We start from the raw sequence: 16922 nt of genomic DNA, 5'->3' as shown, positions 1-16922 counted from the left end.
GTGGGGTGGGGTGGGGTGGGGTGGGGTGGGGTTGCAGAATTAATTCACACAACCTCGACCTGCGGGAGGGACAAGGAGGGAAAAAAAACAACTTGTGCACAAAATAAAAAAGTAAATACATATTAAACAACATATACTGCAGCTTTTTTTGTTTTCCCACACAAAATGCAACACAGGTTGTTAAATCTGCAACTTAGTGATTCAGGAAGCAAATGTCTGCCCCGCTAATATTTCTGCTCAGGAGCCTCTGCTGGACGCTGCCCATCTATGGGTCATCCTCTCATCGGTGTTTTGGGACCTGCTTCCTGTCTCACCAGGTGCTCGCCCTTACTTTTCCAACTCTTATCTGCTGTTTCCTGTTGCCATCTGCCTGCCTGCAGCTGCCCCTTTTCACCATTTCGCCGTCTATCAATTTCATCTCTTCTTCTCTTGTCTTGCGGGTTTTCTGTTTACAGCAAAAGCTTCTGTCACATCAAGGTGGCTGCATCACCCTCCTGTGTTGCAAGATGCAGCTTCTATTCCGCACAGCTGCAGAGGAATTGTACCGTTTTAGCTCGATCTTACTGATTTTTAAAGCTTTATTATTTAACTTTGAGTGAAAGGTAACAGTACGACGATGCAGAGCTGCGTGGGGCAGAATATTCCAGCTAAAAAGGATGGTTAATTCATTCTTCTGTCAGTGAGCATGTTGTAATAAAGAAGACAAAAAGAGGGAAGACGTGCACATGACAAATAAAGGCTAAAAATAAATAAATAAAAAAAGGAACATTTGTCAAAATGTCCAGCTGCCAAAAAGCATCTCAGTTACTCTAAATATATCAACAATTTGGCACCCGGTGATTTAGTTATTTTGAGGCTGACTAAAATCAGAAACTGAACGATATTTTCGACACGAAATACTGAATGATCGTTGCTCTTCACTTGGTTAGGTCTAAAGTAAAAAAAATATAAAACGCTGTGTCAGAATTGAGTGTAATCCAGCCGATGTTGGAGACTTGAGATATATCAGCGGTCGGCAAAAAGCACAGGAAGCATCTTGTGGGGAGTAAGAACATCTGTACCAGTTTCAGCAAGAAGAGAAAAAAGAAGACTGTCAAATGCATTGTTTGTTTGTTTTTTTCTCCTACCAGAAGGAACCGTTTATATATATATATTTATATATATATATATATATATATATATATATATATATATATATATATAACTTCTGCCATCTATTATGAAGCGCTTTTGTTCTTCTAATTCCTCATCAACAGTAAGAAATCCACCTGGAGTTCGTCCCTCTGCTCCGACAGATGTGTCCATCAGAGAGAGGGAGTCTGGCAGGACTTTATATCTTAGAGATGGCGGTCGATGTTAGAACTTCTAAATTATACATGGGGTCCTCTGGGACGGGGCTTTAATATATCTCTGTGGAGAGAACGAGGCCTGGGGTCACAAAAGGGGTTTCTGTTCTGCTGTGTGTTTTCTGGGCTCCAGACTTCACCGGCACCAAACATGTGAGGAATGTATTTTACGCCTGTGATACTTCAGCTCATTTCAAGCAATGGTGATTATAAGATGAGTTTCTTTAGCTAGCAGGTGCACCTAAAATCATACAACCTTAGCTCCGACAAAGCTGGGATGTCTCATAAAGCCATATTTTATTCACAATGGAACATAGTAAACAGATCAAAAGTTAAAACTGAGACATTTTACTTTTTTGGGGGGTGGGGTAGGCAATTTTGAATTTGATGACAGCAACACATCTGTAACAAGTTAGGATGGAGGCAACAAAATGCTCTAAAGTGAAGTGGTATGAAAAAGTAACAGCTGAGGCAGCAGCAATGAATACCACATTATCTGTGTTAAAGAGGAGAGGGCCCATTGGGCCTGTTATCAGCACATTGTTTAAAAGCCTGCCTCTCTGATGGTATGGGGGTACATTAATGCCTATGGCATGGGCAGCTTACACATCTGGAAAGGCACCATCAATGCAGAAAAGTATCTACGGGTTTGAGAGCAACCTGCTTCCACCCATACACGTCTTGTTCAGGGAAGGTCTTGCATATTTCAGCAAGACAATGTTAAACCTCACACTGCATCCATCCCAGCAGCAGGGCCTCGTGGTAGAAGGGTCCAGGTGCTGAACTGAACCTGCCTGCAGTCCGGACAGCTCACTAACTCAAAATATTTGTTGCATCATAAAACGAACAAAAAAAAAATCCATCCCACATCAGACAAGAATAAAACTCCATCTCCCGCTTATTGTGTTCCACTGTGAATAAAATATAGGTTCATAAGATTTGCAAACTGTTGTATTCTGTTTTTATTTACTTTTCACTCAACTTTTTCAGAATTGGGCTTGTACTGGGAAAGATGAAAACAAAATAATAATTAAAAAAACCCCACCACCAATAATTTAGAGCCCACAACACTTTTCTCGCTCCTGTTTGTCTTTGACTATTTTCAATTACTCGTGAAGCCCCTATCCTCTTCCTTGATCTATCCACAACACTGTTATCTTCCCCTGCTACTTATAATATGTTTACTCATCCTGATGAATTCAATTACATCTTTTCAGAGGAAATTACTGTGGGGGTGGCTCAGGCTGCCAGAGGTCAGCGCTGACTGTGAATACTAAAACTACTCCCCCAAACACATTACACAGCCTATTACCTGCAGCTTTCCACACAGCACTCTGCGACCCTACATATAAAGCCTTCCCACTGCCACAGATGAAATGCTTTTGAGATGGGATCTGGCGTGGAGAAGACGGGAAGAGAGCTGGAGCTGTCCCCAGGCCTAATCGTTTCAGAGAGCCATCCCCACTGCAGCGGCAAAACCCGCCACGACCGATTAGGGAGGGATATACGCAGGCAGGCAGAACGTTAAAAAAAATGGTGCCGAAAGGAGGTTTGCCCCAAGGGAGGCTAACGCCGCTGACTTCTTTCTTTATTTTCTTCTTTATTTACGTGGAAGAATGTTGAGATTGATGAGGCGAAGGACCAAAGCCACAACAGCAGCCCGAGATGTAGTGGCGTGACAGAGAGGTAGACGTCTCGTCGTTCACAGTGTTGGGACTGCGTTCCTCCTGACTTGACACAAAGCCAAGTCCAAAAATCTAATTAAAGGCCTTGAAGACCTTTGACGAATGCGTATCACTCGCCACCTTTAGTGCCAGGATGTTAAAGTGAGACTGCCCTACGTTTAGAATTGAAGGAGTGCACAATCTCAGGCATTATTGTGCGAACTGTTAGCGCTCAGATTATGTGTCTGTGAACGACCCCCACTACCACACCACCAAATATTAGCTGAGTGTTCGTAAAATTGTCTGAGTTTTAGTCGTTTTCGTGTTTGCTAGATGCAGTTGGCTGTGGCGGCCATCTTAAATTGAGTTGAGTCCAAAAGTTAATCAGTTGTAGATGTCTATCCAGTGATGCCTTCCTGAGCGGTTCATGAAAATCTGCTTGGTAGTTCATGAGATATTTTGTTAACAGACATGAAATGTTGCCTCTAATAGTAAATGGCATTGTTTAAACAAAAATGGCATGGGATCCATTTGTGCTTAGAGTGTGAATTGAGAGTGACTTTTAGCCACTATCACACCAAATCTTAACTCAATATCTATCTAGTTGTAGCCATTTCTGTGTTTGCTAAATTTTAAAATTGGTGGCGGCCATCTTGAAACAGATTGACTCCAAAAGTTAATAAGCTGTAGATGTACATGCAGTTATTATTTTCTCTGGGTTTTATTAAAACACCGCTCGGTGGTTCAGGAGATATTTGGCTAACAGACAAACAAACACACAGGCAAAAAATAAATAAATAAATAACCTCACAGCCTTCATCTTCCAGCAGCAGGCGAAGGCGATAATTAAGCGAGACCCCGTTCCTGAGCCCCGCTCTGTTCCTGCGGGCCCGGAGTGGTCCCGTTTTCTCAAAGCGCCGGCTGCCGATCCGGAGGAAATGACTCCTCCTTTCTCCGAGCATTCGAGCTGACAACTACATCGCAAACCTGTTACATGAAATCTCCAAAGAGCTGATTGTGTCGGGAGAAAAAGCAAAAGCTGTTGGGGGAACTTCGCACATAATTATCTAGATGCAGGAACCCATTTCAGGTCTATCAAAACTGTCAGGGTGATTAAACAAAGCGGACGGGAGAAGCTATCAGGACCGTGTCCTCTGTCTGAACCGGGGCTGTTATTTGGGGGGGTCTCAGTGTACGCTCTTGTTTATGTGGGTTTAAAAACACCGGCTGAAGCACATTCAACTGACTGCATGTTGGCAGAAATATGGTTCCAATATGAGCTGTGATTTCCATGTAGATGAAACTGAAACTTCCCTTCGGTTTTGTTGTTTATTGTAACGCAGCAAGTGAGGCTGAGTTGACCAATCCTTAAAAAGCCCCGAGGTCACGTCTGCAATCACCACCTAAATACGCCTTTTTGTGGCGCTTAGAATCTTGTTGCAGAATGATGAGGTGTCAATATATTTACATAAATATATCAATTTTAAATCTAATTGGGATTATGTTCCTTTAAACTTATGAACCGAATAGTTTTGGAACATAGCCAAATGTTGTTTCATCATGTGTTTATGTGTGTGGGCAAACATGTCTGTCTGTTAGCAAAATATCTCATGAGCCACACGATGAATTCTCATGAAACTTTTAGGAAATAATCATTAGATGTGCGTCTACAACTGATTAACCTTTGGAGCCAACACAATTCAAGATGGTTGCCATAGCCAACTGACCTTAGAAAACACAGAAATGGCTATAAGTTAATCAATTTTACCGTTATTGAGCTAAAATTTGGTGTGATGGTAGCTGAGAGCCATTTACAACACATACTCAAAGTGCTCGCCATTGCCCAAGATCTTTGCTTAAAATTAAACAAAAATGTTTAGAGTTTGTTCTGTTTGTCTGTTAGCAAAATATATTGTGAACCACTGCCTAGATTTTAATGGAACTTGCAGAAAGTCATCACTGGATGGACATGTACAGCTGATTAACTTTTGGAGCCAACTCATTTCAGTACGGCCACTACAGCCAGGTGAATGTTGAAACACAAAAATAGCTATAATTCATTTCATATTACAAATACTGTGTTAAGATTTGGCCTGGTAGTAGCTGAGAGTTATTCACAACACATACTCCAAATGGTACACCCTGTGCAAGATCTATGTTTAAACCTTTGGTGTTAAAATTTAGATCCAACTGTTTTTCTGTTGGCATACTATCTTGTGAACCACTGGATTAATTTTGGAGAAATTCGCAGATTGTCCCCCCTGGATGGAACTCAAATGGAACTACAAATGATTAGGGTTTGGAGTCAATCCAATTTAAGATGGCCACCACAGCTAATCAACATAAGCCAACACAAAAGTGACAATAGCTCAATCATTTTTATTGATATTGAGCGTAAATTTGAGGAGGTAGCAGCTGAGACTAATATTGCATGACACTGAGCATAACATTTGACCAAAACAGCTGCAACACTGTCATTCATAAACATAAAATAATCTTAGTCTAAAACTCTGGCATGAAAGACGACGGGCAAAAATGTATTCCCTGATGGAATGCTTGGCCTTAAAAAGTGAATACGCATTAACTCAGCTAAAAGAGGGAACACTTCAAGCACAAAATCTAGATTTCAGATTTGAACTCTTGCGGTCCTAAATGTGCAGCTGAGGCGATTCAGTGAGCACACTGGGGCTTTTTTTTTTTTTTTTTTTTTTAAATAAAATAAGAACCATTCTCAGCAAAATAGTTATTAAAATCCCAAAAAGATCCCTCCAAAAATAGTCTTTTTTCTCTTCGGCAAATAGAGCACCGCACTTTTGAGGAGGGGAAATATATGAGGCAATGAGTCAAATTAGGATGCACAGAACATTCTCACAGAGCGAGAGGGAGAAAGACATTTGCACATGAAGAGTTGAAAATGAGTCGCATTCAGCCAAGCTGTGAGCTCCACCTAGGAGGCAGTGAAAGAGAGCGAGACAGGCACAGAGAGGGGCTGAGGCGGGTGGGCGCCAAGCCTTGAAGAGGGGCATTCTGCCATAATGACTCTCATTTACCATTGACAGGCCTTGGGAAAGTTAAACTAATTATGACAGCACACAGATGCTGAATAGCCCTTGATGAAGTTAATAACTGGCAATCTGACAAACAGGTGTCGAATGATTTGTGTTACCTCCCCTGGAATTATGGGATGTTCGGATTCTTCCCGGCAGACGGCTCAAAGCGGCAATCGTATCGAAGGAAAGGGAAGGAGTCTCCTGCCGCCTGTCTTTTTTTGGTTTTTTTGTCTTTTCTTTTGTTCTGGGCAAATTTTGCCAACTTCTATGAATGGCGTCCTCCATTATGGAAGCTNGGGGGGGGGTGGGGGAAATAACTGTTGCTGTAACCTGTCTCATAAAGGACAATTACGACTAAAGAGCACGCTCAGAGAGCTTTATGAAGTGGCAACAGGTGTCAGTACAAAAGCTCGTAACAGGAAGTGCACTTGGTGCTTCCTGTGAGTTCAGTTCTTCTGTCGTTCTCAGCGAAGCTGTAATATGATCCTCCTATTTAATACAGCACAGATGTTTTCCAGCAAATATACCCTTTTTTTTTTTTTTTTTTTTAAAGACATAAAGACTGATTTCTCCCAACGCAAAGCACAAATCCGGATCTACATATCATCTTCAATGCAGAATATTCCGCTCTGGAACACAATGGATTTATCAAACTCATAACATCCGTCCTCGTGTGTCAAGGAGAAATCTAGGACAAGCGTTCCTCTGGCTCCCAGTTCACCCCAGATCTTTACCAGGTGAAGATCATGTGCACAGACTCAGCTGTACACAAGAAACATTTTGCATGATTCTTACGCGCGCTCGCCTGAGATCATTGCCATAATCTTTTTTTTTATTTATTTTTTTTTTTTTTTGCAGCAATGGTGGCACAAAAATGTGAAAGGCGTGAATCCCTCCAACTCTTTCCAACTTAATCCGTGAGAGCTCCGACAGCTCCTTTAAATTCAAATCTGAAGCTGATTTAGGCCTCTAATGACGAGCTCTTGTTCTGTCCGCCGTGTTCTCGCTCTGAGTTTATGAGTATTGATCCGTCCTCTCCACTTAGAGCCATGTTGTTATTTAGTAATGGCATTCCGGAGAGGGGGTGGAGAGAAAAAAACCTCATTTTTACACATTACTCACTCTCCCCCTCCTCCCTCCTCGGTTTCTTTAAGTTCATCTACGTGAACAGGTGCCGCTTGAGTCGGATTAAATATTAATGAGTCCATTCGTTTCCTTCACCCATTTCTAATGTGACAGACTCCTTCCCGGGTAAATTATACCACCCCAGTTGTCACCGTTAAAACATGATCACCAGCCGTTCGTTAAATACATGTTTGACACAGAGATGATTTGTTTTTTTGGGTTTTTTTTGTTTGTTTGTTTGTTTGTTTGTTTGTTTGTTTTTCAGATTTGGTACGGAAAAAAATCAATGGTTAGGCAATCTCTGTAAGGAGTTTTTTTACAGTTCCTGACATTTTCTTAAAGTGCGAACGACAGTGTCTGATTTCTGTTTTTGCAGGTAATATACGGCAGAATTTCAGAGGTACTAATGGTAAGCTGTCAAAAAACACACACACACACAAACACACAATTGGAGCACGTTTTTGCAAATTATTTGTTCCACAGTCCAACATATTAAACACAGTAGTTTTTTTTTCTTGCACACTGATGTGTTTTTAATTGTTAAAATGTTTTTTAATGGCATGTCTTCCTTGTGTTTGCTTCTTTGTTTGCAAGGGCCGTTTTATAAAGGATTTATTAAGGTGTCATAAAAAGATTATTTGCAGCCACTTTATGAAAGCGTTTATAAAACACCGTTCATACCTAGAAGCAGGCTCTCTAAGTGTTGCACTCGCAGTTATTTCCTTATAATTTGAGTTTTAAACGTCAGCTGCAGGTAAGCACAGAAAGCATTAGCACCTCCTTTCTTTAGTGTTTAAAGTTTAGTTGAAAAAGTTTGACAACTAGCAGTAAATTAAATTTACCCAAATGAATAAAAGTAAAGGGTTTGATTCTCCCAAACTGCAAACCTGCTTCAATGTATGAGAAGTGTTTTATAAAGGATTGTTAATGAATTTTAAAGTGTTTAAAACTCATATATAATCTATTTATAAAGCAGTAATAAATCCTCTACAAAGAGACTGCTGTTAGGAAATGGTACCAGGAGTTTTTGTTTAATTTTTGACTGATTTATACAATAATTTTAGCACTAATGGGACAAGAAAAAGTCTGTGAATCCAGAATTTGGATCTAAATCCACAATTAGTTCGTTCAGCCTGGATGAGGGCATGCGGGGATGGTCTTTATTTACTCTGCAAACCTGAAAACACTGCAGGTAAAACAAAGGGAGTTGCTACTTTTGTTTGATTCTGTTGTCCTGTCTTATCCCACTTGGAGAAAGGTTCACAGCTGGCACTGGGTGACCCTAATTCTCCCACGTCAAAAGTCACGTTGTGTGAATGATTCATAGAAACTAAATCTCAAAAAAACAAAACAAAGACAAAAACAGCCTGATTCTGCATTTGTAGAAAACATAAAACTACGCACGCAGTCCCGCACTTAAGAAAATACCTACCGAATCACTATTAAATAAGACATAATAGCTGAAACTGTTCGTTTAAAATGTCATTTCTTTCGACAACAGGATATAAAAACGCAGCATGAAGAATAATCCAGCTCCGCTCCTAACACCTGACAAAGAACGGGATGGATCGATGGCTCGTGCTCCCTGCTGGCTGGAACAAGTTTAGAAACAACAAGCGGCGCCGCAAACGAGACATTAAGACCCACGCTAAACTCAAACTCCAATTATTCCCAGGAATTCAAGCCTTTATGGCAGTGACAATCCATCAAAGCCGCCAGAATCCGAAATTAAAATGCCCACCTCGGAGAGTTTACCGTAGGGCGAGCAATTGTTTGCCGAGCAGCAGCTCAGAGTTCACTAATGGAAGCTGTTAAATGGTGTTTTGCTGTTTAAAAAAAAAATGCATTTTGTCTTTTCCCTGTACCTCCAGTTCCAAATGATTTGTGTGATTGGAATATGTGCTATTGTGAATCATGACGCACAAAGATTCACACTTTTTGTTTTTGTCCCCCCCCCCAGCACCACTGAACTGTACGTACCAAACAAGTAGAGGAATATTCAAACCACATATATGTCTTCTGTGAGCATTAGGGCGAAGCCATAAATAACTCGATTTGATAATTCCTTCAGCTGGCTTCTGGAAGTCTGCATCCACGCAGCACCTCTCATCCTCTACATATTCAATCAGCTGCAGGGCTGTTAACAGGGTAAAATATTGTTTGTTTTTTACAGCTGAAGGTTTTTGTCGAAATAAAGGCATTAATTGACGGAACTCTTTCTTCTACAGCAGCTGGATTTGCTGTAAAAAGAAAAAGAAAACATCTGCAAAGATGTACAGTTTTAATGTTGCTACACAGGTATTAATGTTTGCTTAAAGTAATTTATTACTGCCCGCAGGCAAAAAGCAAAAGGCTTTTTTTTTTTACATTGCCTGTGTGCAAGTGTCTGTTAGCAAAATATGTTATGAACCACTAGACTGATTTTAATGAAACTATCAGAAAATAATCATTAGATGTATATCTATAGTTGATTTCCTTTTGGAGCCAACAAAATTCAATATGGCCACCACAGCCAACTGAATTTGTACAACACAAAAGTAGATATGTTTCAGTCCATATTACAGATATTGTGCTAAAATTTGGTGTGTTAGTAGCTGAAAGTCATGCACAACATGTACTCCTGGTGCTACACACTGTGCAAGATCTTTGTTTACTAGCGTTAACTGTTGGACCCAACTGTTTGTCTGTTAGCAAAATATCTTGTGAACTACTGCATGGATTTCAGTGAAACTCTCAGAACGTCATCACTGGATGGATCTCTACAACTGATTAAGTTTTGAAGTCAATCCGATTTAAGATGGCCACCACAACTAATCATTTTTAGCCAGCACAAAAACAAATGTAACCTGGTCAATTTTACACTTACGGAGCTCAAATCTGGCATGGCAGTAGCTGAGAGTCACCGTCAACATGTGCCATGAATGTGTCATTGCATGAGATTGGACATGATATTATTTTCATTCGGGACCAAAATGGATACAACTCCCTCATTTCTGAGACGATTATGATTTTCAAACTAACTCTGGTATGAAAGGCACTGGGAGATATCTATTCCTTCAAGAAATGCTACCTCTTTACTTATTCTGCTTTAAAGCCATATAATGTGCTTTATACGGTGGGGAAACAATATCTGCACTACTTTAAACATGGGTAAAGTCTGCGTCCAGGTTGCTGAGGATAATAAAAACGCCTCCTGTATCTCTCTGAAGGAGGTGACAGTAAACCTGACCGTGTTGATCCCATATAAATCATAGTTATATTGATAAAGAGAGGGATTATTGTCTCCCAGGGGGAAATAATTAGGACAAAGCCACTGTGCGCGAATCTGTTGCCTGCTTCCCACTCATCTGTGTCAAACAGCTTGGTCAATAATCTTCCGCAATTCCCGAGGATTAGAGTCTTATTAAGGAGTCCCGTCTGTCAGCAGGACCTCAGAGCTCAGAACGAGTCACTTCCTGACTGTTTTTTACCTTTTAAAAAAAATAAAGACAAATAAACAGATAATTTAGTCCATTCGGTGGATCACATATTTGCGTTTTGGGTTAGAATAAATTCCTTAATGGGATTAACAATCTGTTATGTAACAAACCGATGAACTCAATCTGGACTCATGCACGGATCTATAACTTGTAACTAGACACACGCAACCTGGTGTAGGGATTAGTTTAGATGAGGTTAAAAAACATAAGGTGCAACTTGGTGGTTTTTCCTCTCCTTTCATCATGATTTAAACTTAAAGAAGTCCTAATCCACACTTGTAGATCTGAGAGTGTGAAGCTGACGTGTTTGCCCCCTTTTGTTTTTTTAAAGAAATGCTTTGACAGAAAATAAGATAAACAACCTCCACAAAGTGCGTCAAGTTCTTACCTTGTCCGCGTATTTCGGCGACGGCGACAGCCAGAGCCAGAGCCGCGACCAGAGTGGTGAATTGCCGGCGTTGCCTCGCACACATGTCCGCTGGAAAGTCGAGGGTTGGCTCCTCGCGGCGGAGAGAACCAAACAAGAAGCAACAACAAAAAGAAAAGCGGAGCGTCCGCGTGTTTTGGGGATGATATTGTTAAATATTTCCGGTGGGGAGAGGAAGGAGAGCGAGCGCGGCGGTAGCAGCGGCAGCAGGGGGGAGTTGAGGCGTCGGGCTCGTGCCTCTCGGAGCGGAGACGGTGGAGGGAGGACGAGGTGAAACGCGGAGGTCTGTGTTGAATTCGGCCGCGCGGCGAGCGGATCCCTGCCAGTGTGAGGGAGGGAGGGAGAGAAGGAGGCTTCAGCACCGCGGACAGCTCCTAGCGTCGGCGCGGGGAACCGCCTCCACCAAGTTTCCTCCCAACACCTCCACTGGCTGCCTCCTATCAGCGGGAGTCGGGCTCTCCTGCAACTCTTTGTGCCCCTCTCCTTGTTTTTATCGAAACACCTGCAAGTGATCAACTTTTGGAGTCATCACGACTCAAGATGGCCGCCACAGCCAGCTTCACCTTAAAGAAAAAAACTGCCTATAACTCTGCAAATTTTACAGATATTGATCTAAATTTAGCATGATGGTAGCTGACAGATCCCCAAAACATTTTTTGGCCCCAAACAGCTTGTGGAAGATCCTTGCTCAAATGTTTTTGACGTTAACTATTTGAAGTCAAATCTATCTGTCTGTTAGCAGGATATCTCACAAACCACTGAATGGATGTGACTGAAACTTATGGGAAATGATCGGTGGATGTAGCTCTACAACTGATTGACTTTTGGAGTCAACTTTATTCAGGATGGCCGCCCCAGCCAAGTAACCTTGGCTAAAACTCAATCTGCTGTACAGAAATCGAGCTACATTTTGATGCGTTGGTAGCTCAGAGTTCTTCCTAATGCATGAAAAAATGAAATCGCACGAGAGTGAGCATAATGTTAGTTTCAAGGTTTCACCAAAATGGTTACAGCTCTGAAATGTCTCATTATAAGATGATTTTAGCTTCAAACTCTGGCATGAAACGAATGCTAGGCCTTTAGCTAATTTATTTAATTGTTTTTAGTCTTTATATTTATTTTACCTGAACAATGTTTCCGACCATGAATTTGTCAGATTACCTGTCCCATCTATGTCGTTTATGCACATATGCCAACTATAGACAAATGGAAGAAGATAAAGTCCAGATTTGGGTGCCATTCTTTATGCAAAAACATTAAAACGTAGCTCCTGTTTTTTCTCAACTGTCATTTAATGTAGTTTTTTTTTTTTTTTTTTTTTTTTTTTTTTTTTTTTTTGATGAAGAGTTTTGTGGTTTTTTTTTTTTTGACAACTGGTATTGAAGATAAGACTTAATGTATTTCTTGAACAACAACAGTGATGTTGTCAAGTCTGACAAGTCTGATGCTGATGGTCTGGAGTGGGTTTTGCCTACCTGGTCTCTGCTTTGCTGGAGCATATTTCTTGTTTATTTTACTTTTTCTTTTTCTTTTTTTTGGTGTTTTGTCAAAGTTTAAAGCCAGTCTTTCGGTGGGTTGTAACTACTTAGCAGACAGCATTGAAGGGAGACTCTCAAAAACATCCCAAAACATCCACAGGCTTCTCAAAATCATCATGTAAGTCTTGAACCACTCCCAGACTTGTATTAATTTAGTTTCCTGAAGTTTTAGAGCACTCAAACTGTATTTTTACATCTGCAATGACAAAACTTGTCCTCAAGAATATAGAATATAGCTCAAAACAAGAAGGACTTTTTTCTCTGATTTGTGCAGAGTGGGTCTAGTTGGCACACAGGAGGAAGGATTTCATGATTAAAATAATTTCTGTATTGGTGTGGGAAGGATTCCGAAAACCTGTTTGGGATCATTTAGTGTGATCTCTGAGGGCTTCTACTTCTATAGTATTTCATTTGGGTTACATAGTGTTTAGTTCTGAGCAAAAGTTCTAAAGTCTCATAAATCCTCCTTCTTTTTATTGTCATTTTTCAAGCACTCAGGCTTTCTTCTACTATTTTAAAGTGGTCTTGGTTATTTATTTTTTTTCTTCGTCATGCTTTCTGAAGATCTTTAAATGCTTTTCTTTGGACTTTAGCTGCTTTGTCACTCACTTTCAGCCCAGTGCCTGACCACTTTGAGACTGATGTATTTTTGTTTATTCATTAAGCAACTTAACTAACATTTGAATCACTCAGACATACAAATATTTGTCCTACACTCAAAGGATGAACCATTTTTGTGTCAACCTTTATAAAGATTACAAGACAGCTTAGCTCTTTAGAATTAAAGTGTAAAGAAATGAGGTGCCGCAGCACTGTAACATGCTGTCAGTCACTGAGCTCTTATACACCATCAGTGCTTCAAGAATCAGCAGGAGGGTTGAACATGTTCAATATAATCAGAAAAAAATACTTGTAAAAGAATATAGACTTCTGCAGCCAATATTGATTGTGGCTGAGTCTACAGTCATATACCTGTATGCTGTCAGCTGCCATTGAGGTTGAATTGAATCGCTTTTCTTTTCTGACCCTAATTTTATCACCTTTCTGACTAGGTTTTATGCCCACGGGAGTCAGAACTGCAGCTGAGTGGATTTCTTTTTTCCTTCCAGTTCAATTCTCAGTAAAGCTTAGGCCCTGCTGAGCATGATTAGCCCTGAGGTGAGACATTCCTCAGGTGCTGGAAATAACCACACACCATTCTCTGACACTCTGAGGTCACTTTTTCTGTCCCCTTTCCATGTTTATGTCTCAAAGCTGGTAACAGTGAGGCACACAGCAGCAGATAAATGTGTTGGTACGCTTACATCTCATTGAAAAGTGATTGAGCTAAAAGCAGTTGTCTAATGTATAAAGCAAACAAAAGCTGTTTGACCTTAATTAGTATCGCAAATGTCGTCAAGCTTTTCATAAGCTTTTCAGTGTTTATTATGCCACTGGGCGGTTTGGTACACTGAATGTGGAGCAGAGGAAGCAAACAGCCGTCTGAAGAGCTCAGAAAGACAATTATAGATAAAAGGCAAAGGCTACATGACCATGTCCACGCAGCTTCATGTTCCTGTGAGCACAGCTGCCAATATTATTAAAAAGGACAAGGTTCATAAGACTATAGCCTACCTCCCAGGATGTGGACGCAAGGGGAAATGCAACCCCAGGTTGATTGGACAGAAAGTGGTAGAAAACGATCCAGAGAAACCATCCAAAATCATTCAAGCTGAACTCCAAGGTCAAAGTATGTCACTTTCTTTCGCACCATGTGTCACATTTTGAGTCATAATGGACTCCATGGAAGGAAATTCAGGAGGGCTTTACTATGAACAGAAAACAGAAAAAAGCTAGACAGGAATTCACCAAAATGCATGTCAACAAACCCCAAAGTTTCTGGGACTCATGGGCTAAAACTGTAGATTTTTGGCCAGTCACATTAGTTGTTTTTATCTATTTTTTATTATTATTATTGTGGAGGGGTATCAACAAATTGATCCGCGTCTATATAGGTGCAGCCTGAGCTATATGAATAAAGCAATGTTGCCAAACAGGTAACTGTGGGGCAACAAACAAAATGGCGTATCCACACAGAGTAGCAGCAAGAGTTTAAGCAATGAACAATAAGAGAGGCTGTGGCAGAGAGGGTGGGGGTGGGGTTGCAGGAAGCAGAAACGACTGCTCCTCAACTGCTGAAACATTTGCAGTCCTAGATAGAGTCTTGCGTTACTGTAAAACACATTTGCATCAAGCGTTCTGTGTATCTAGTTTGGCATCCTTCAAACAAAGACTGGGAAAACTGAGCCTAAAAGACCCTGGGACAAAAACAAAGGCTTTTATGACACAACTCGACAAGAGATGCTGCAGCTCCGTAAAGTTGGAGAAAAAATAAAAATCTTCAAGCATTTAAAGCTGTTTCAGAAAACCTTCAAAATAAAAAAAAAATATATATAAAATAAAATGAAAAATGTGAACCTGGCTCGAGCATCGTATGGATTCTCTGAAGAAATCCTTCAGTAGGACAAGTTCTCATGTGTAGGCAGAAAGTTACTGAACAGCCTCCTACAAGCAGCGAGGGTCAGTTTCTGTTGCTCGGCTTATAGGTCGACCTCTGACCTCCACGTTAAGTCTGAGCATGCTGAAAGGCAAAAGGGAGGTTTAACATTACTGCTCGTGTAACACAGCAGCGAATCGGAGATAAGCCATCGCGGGCTCTCGGTCCCAAAGATGATTGCTTCAAACGGGGCTTTCATTCATCGGTAATCTCATCAGCCAGTCTGAGGATGACTAAATCGATTAAACAAAAAGAAAATGACTTGTTAGATAAGCTTGTTTGGCTTTTTTCTTTCATCTGACTCAGACTATTAGCAGATAGTATCTGCCTTGCTTTTTAGTGGGACATTATTTAATAATCTGGGTCATATTAGCCTGTTTTTTTTCTGTTGTTTGTTTGCCTTTTTTAGCGTAATGGTATTTTAATTGCACATGCTCACATTCTGTTCAACATTTCTAAAAACTCTTGGTTTAACAGAGACATAAGAAACATTAATACTCAGAATGGTTTCTTTGAAGACAGCGAGCTGACCCGCATTCACAGTTTGCATTTCTTTTCTTTTTTTTTGCCAGACATAGCAAGACAGTGAGAAAATAAAAGAGTGATTATGTTGAGGAATAAAAGCCCTGAAAGAGAGCAGCAGGCGAGCTGTATTAGAGATGAGAAAATAGTGTTTGTGTAAGCACATGCTATTTCAAAAGGAGACCACTAATTCTAAAAATAAAATGCATCCAGTAGAGGCAATAAAGTATGCACCTGCTTTCATTCTAGCATGAGCTAAACAGAATAGGATTTCATCTGTCTGTGTGGGGTTTTTTTCTTGGACTCTACAGCCATTTTATTTTAGAAATATTATGTGTCATTTCCTACAGATGGATGTTCTTTCATTGCCAGCCACCAAAAGACAAAAGGGGAGCAATAATGTTTTTCCCCATGTGTGTGCCTGTCTGTTACCAAGTTATCTTGTGAACAACTAGACAAATGTTATCAAGACCTGCAGAAAGTGACATCTGCAAGGCAAGTCAAGATGGCCGCCACAGCCAACTGACCTCCAAAAACAAAAAATTGCTAAAATTCTGTCAATTCTACAGATATTGAGGTAAAATATGGTGTGGCAGTAGATGAGACAGATCCCCAGCATATATGCTGAGTGCTAACAGATTGCACAAGATCTCTGATTGAAAATTTACCATTTATTATTTGGAATCAACCATAGTTGTGTGTTAGCAAAATATCTCATGAACCACCAGATGGATTTCAATGAAACTCCAAAAAATTGTCACTGGATGAACATCTACAACTCATTAACCTTTGGAGTCAATTTGAGTCAAGGTGGCTGCCATAATTATATCACATTAGCCAACACAAAAATGGTTAGAATTCGGTCCGTTTTACAGAAGGTGAGCTGAAATTTGACATGGTGGTAGCTGAGAGTCATTCAGAACACAATCTCAGAGCATGACATCTCGCAGCGTTGCATAAAATTGCACATGACGTGATTCTTAGATTCAAGAACAGTTAAAACTTAACATTGGGTCATCTTAGCCTAAAACTCAAGCATGAAAAGTGGTGAGTGATATGCATTCCTTCAAGGGATGCTGGGCCTTCAATTTTGTTCTGTTTCTTTTTTTTTTTCTCCTCCTGCTTCCTCTTTTCCTTTTTCTCTCCGGTTCTGTTTGACTTTGTCTCACTTTGCCTGTCTCCTTCCATCTCCTCCCGCCGCTGCACCAATGTCTCTCTTTTTCTTCTAAATTTAT

At 40.5% G+C, this 16922-nt stretch overlaps 1 protein-coding gene across 3 annotated transcripts in view; it reads right to left on the bottom strand.

The window, feature by feature from the left end:
- The window catches only part of LOC108233887 (seizure protein 6 homolog), a 115679-nt gene extending 104259 nt beyond the window's left edge, over positions 1 to 11420 (bottom strand). For all 3 annotated transcript variants that reach the window (XM_017412643.3, XM_017412642.3, XM_017412641.3), the window contains exon 1: positions 11053 to 11420. In XM_017412643.3, the coding sequence (XP_017268132.1) occupies positions 11053 to 11137 (85 nt within the window). In that variant the 5' untranslated portion in view covers positions 11138 to 11420. The remainder of the gene's footprint in view (positions 1 to 11052) is intronic.
- Positions 11421 to 16922: the final 5502 nt, after the last annotated feature.

Source organism: Kryptolebias marmoratus, linkage group LG13, assembly GCF_001649575.2.
Source record: "Kryptolebias marmoratus isolate JLee-2015 linkage group LG13, ASM164957v2, whole genome shotgun sequence".
NCBI lineage: Eukaryota > Metazoa > Chordata > Actinopteri > Cyprinodontiformes > Rivulidae > Kryptolebias > Kryptolebias marmoratus.
Note: the sequence above shows the minus strand (reverse complement) of the source record. Positions and strands in the feature narration are given on the sequence as shown.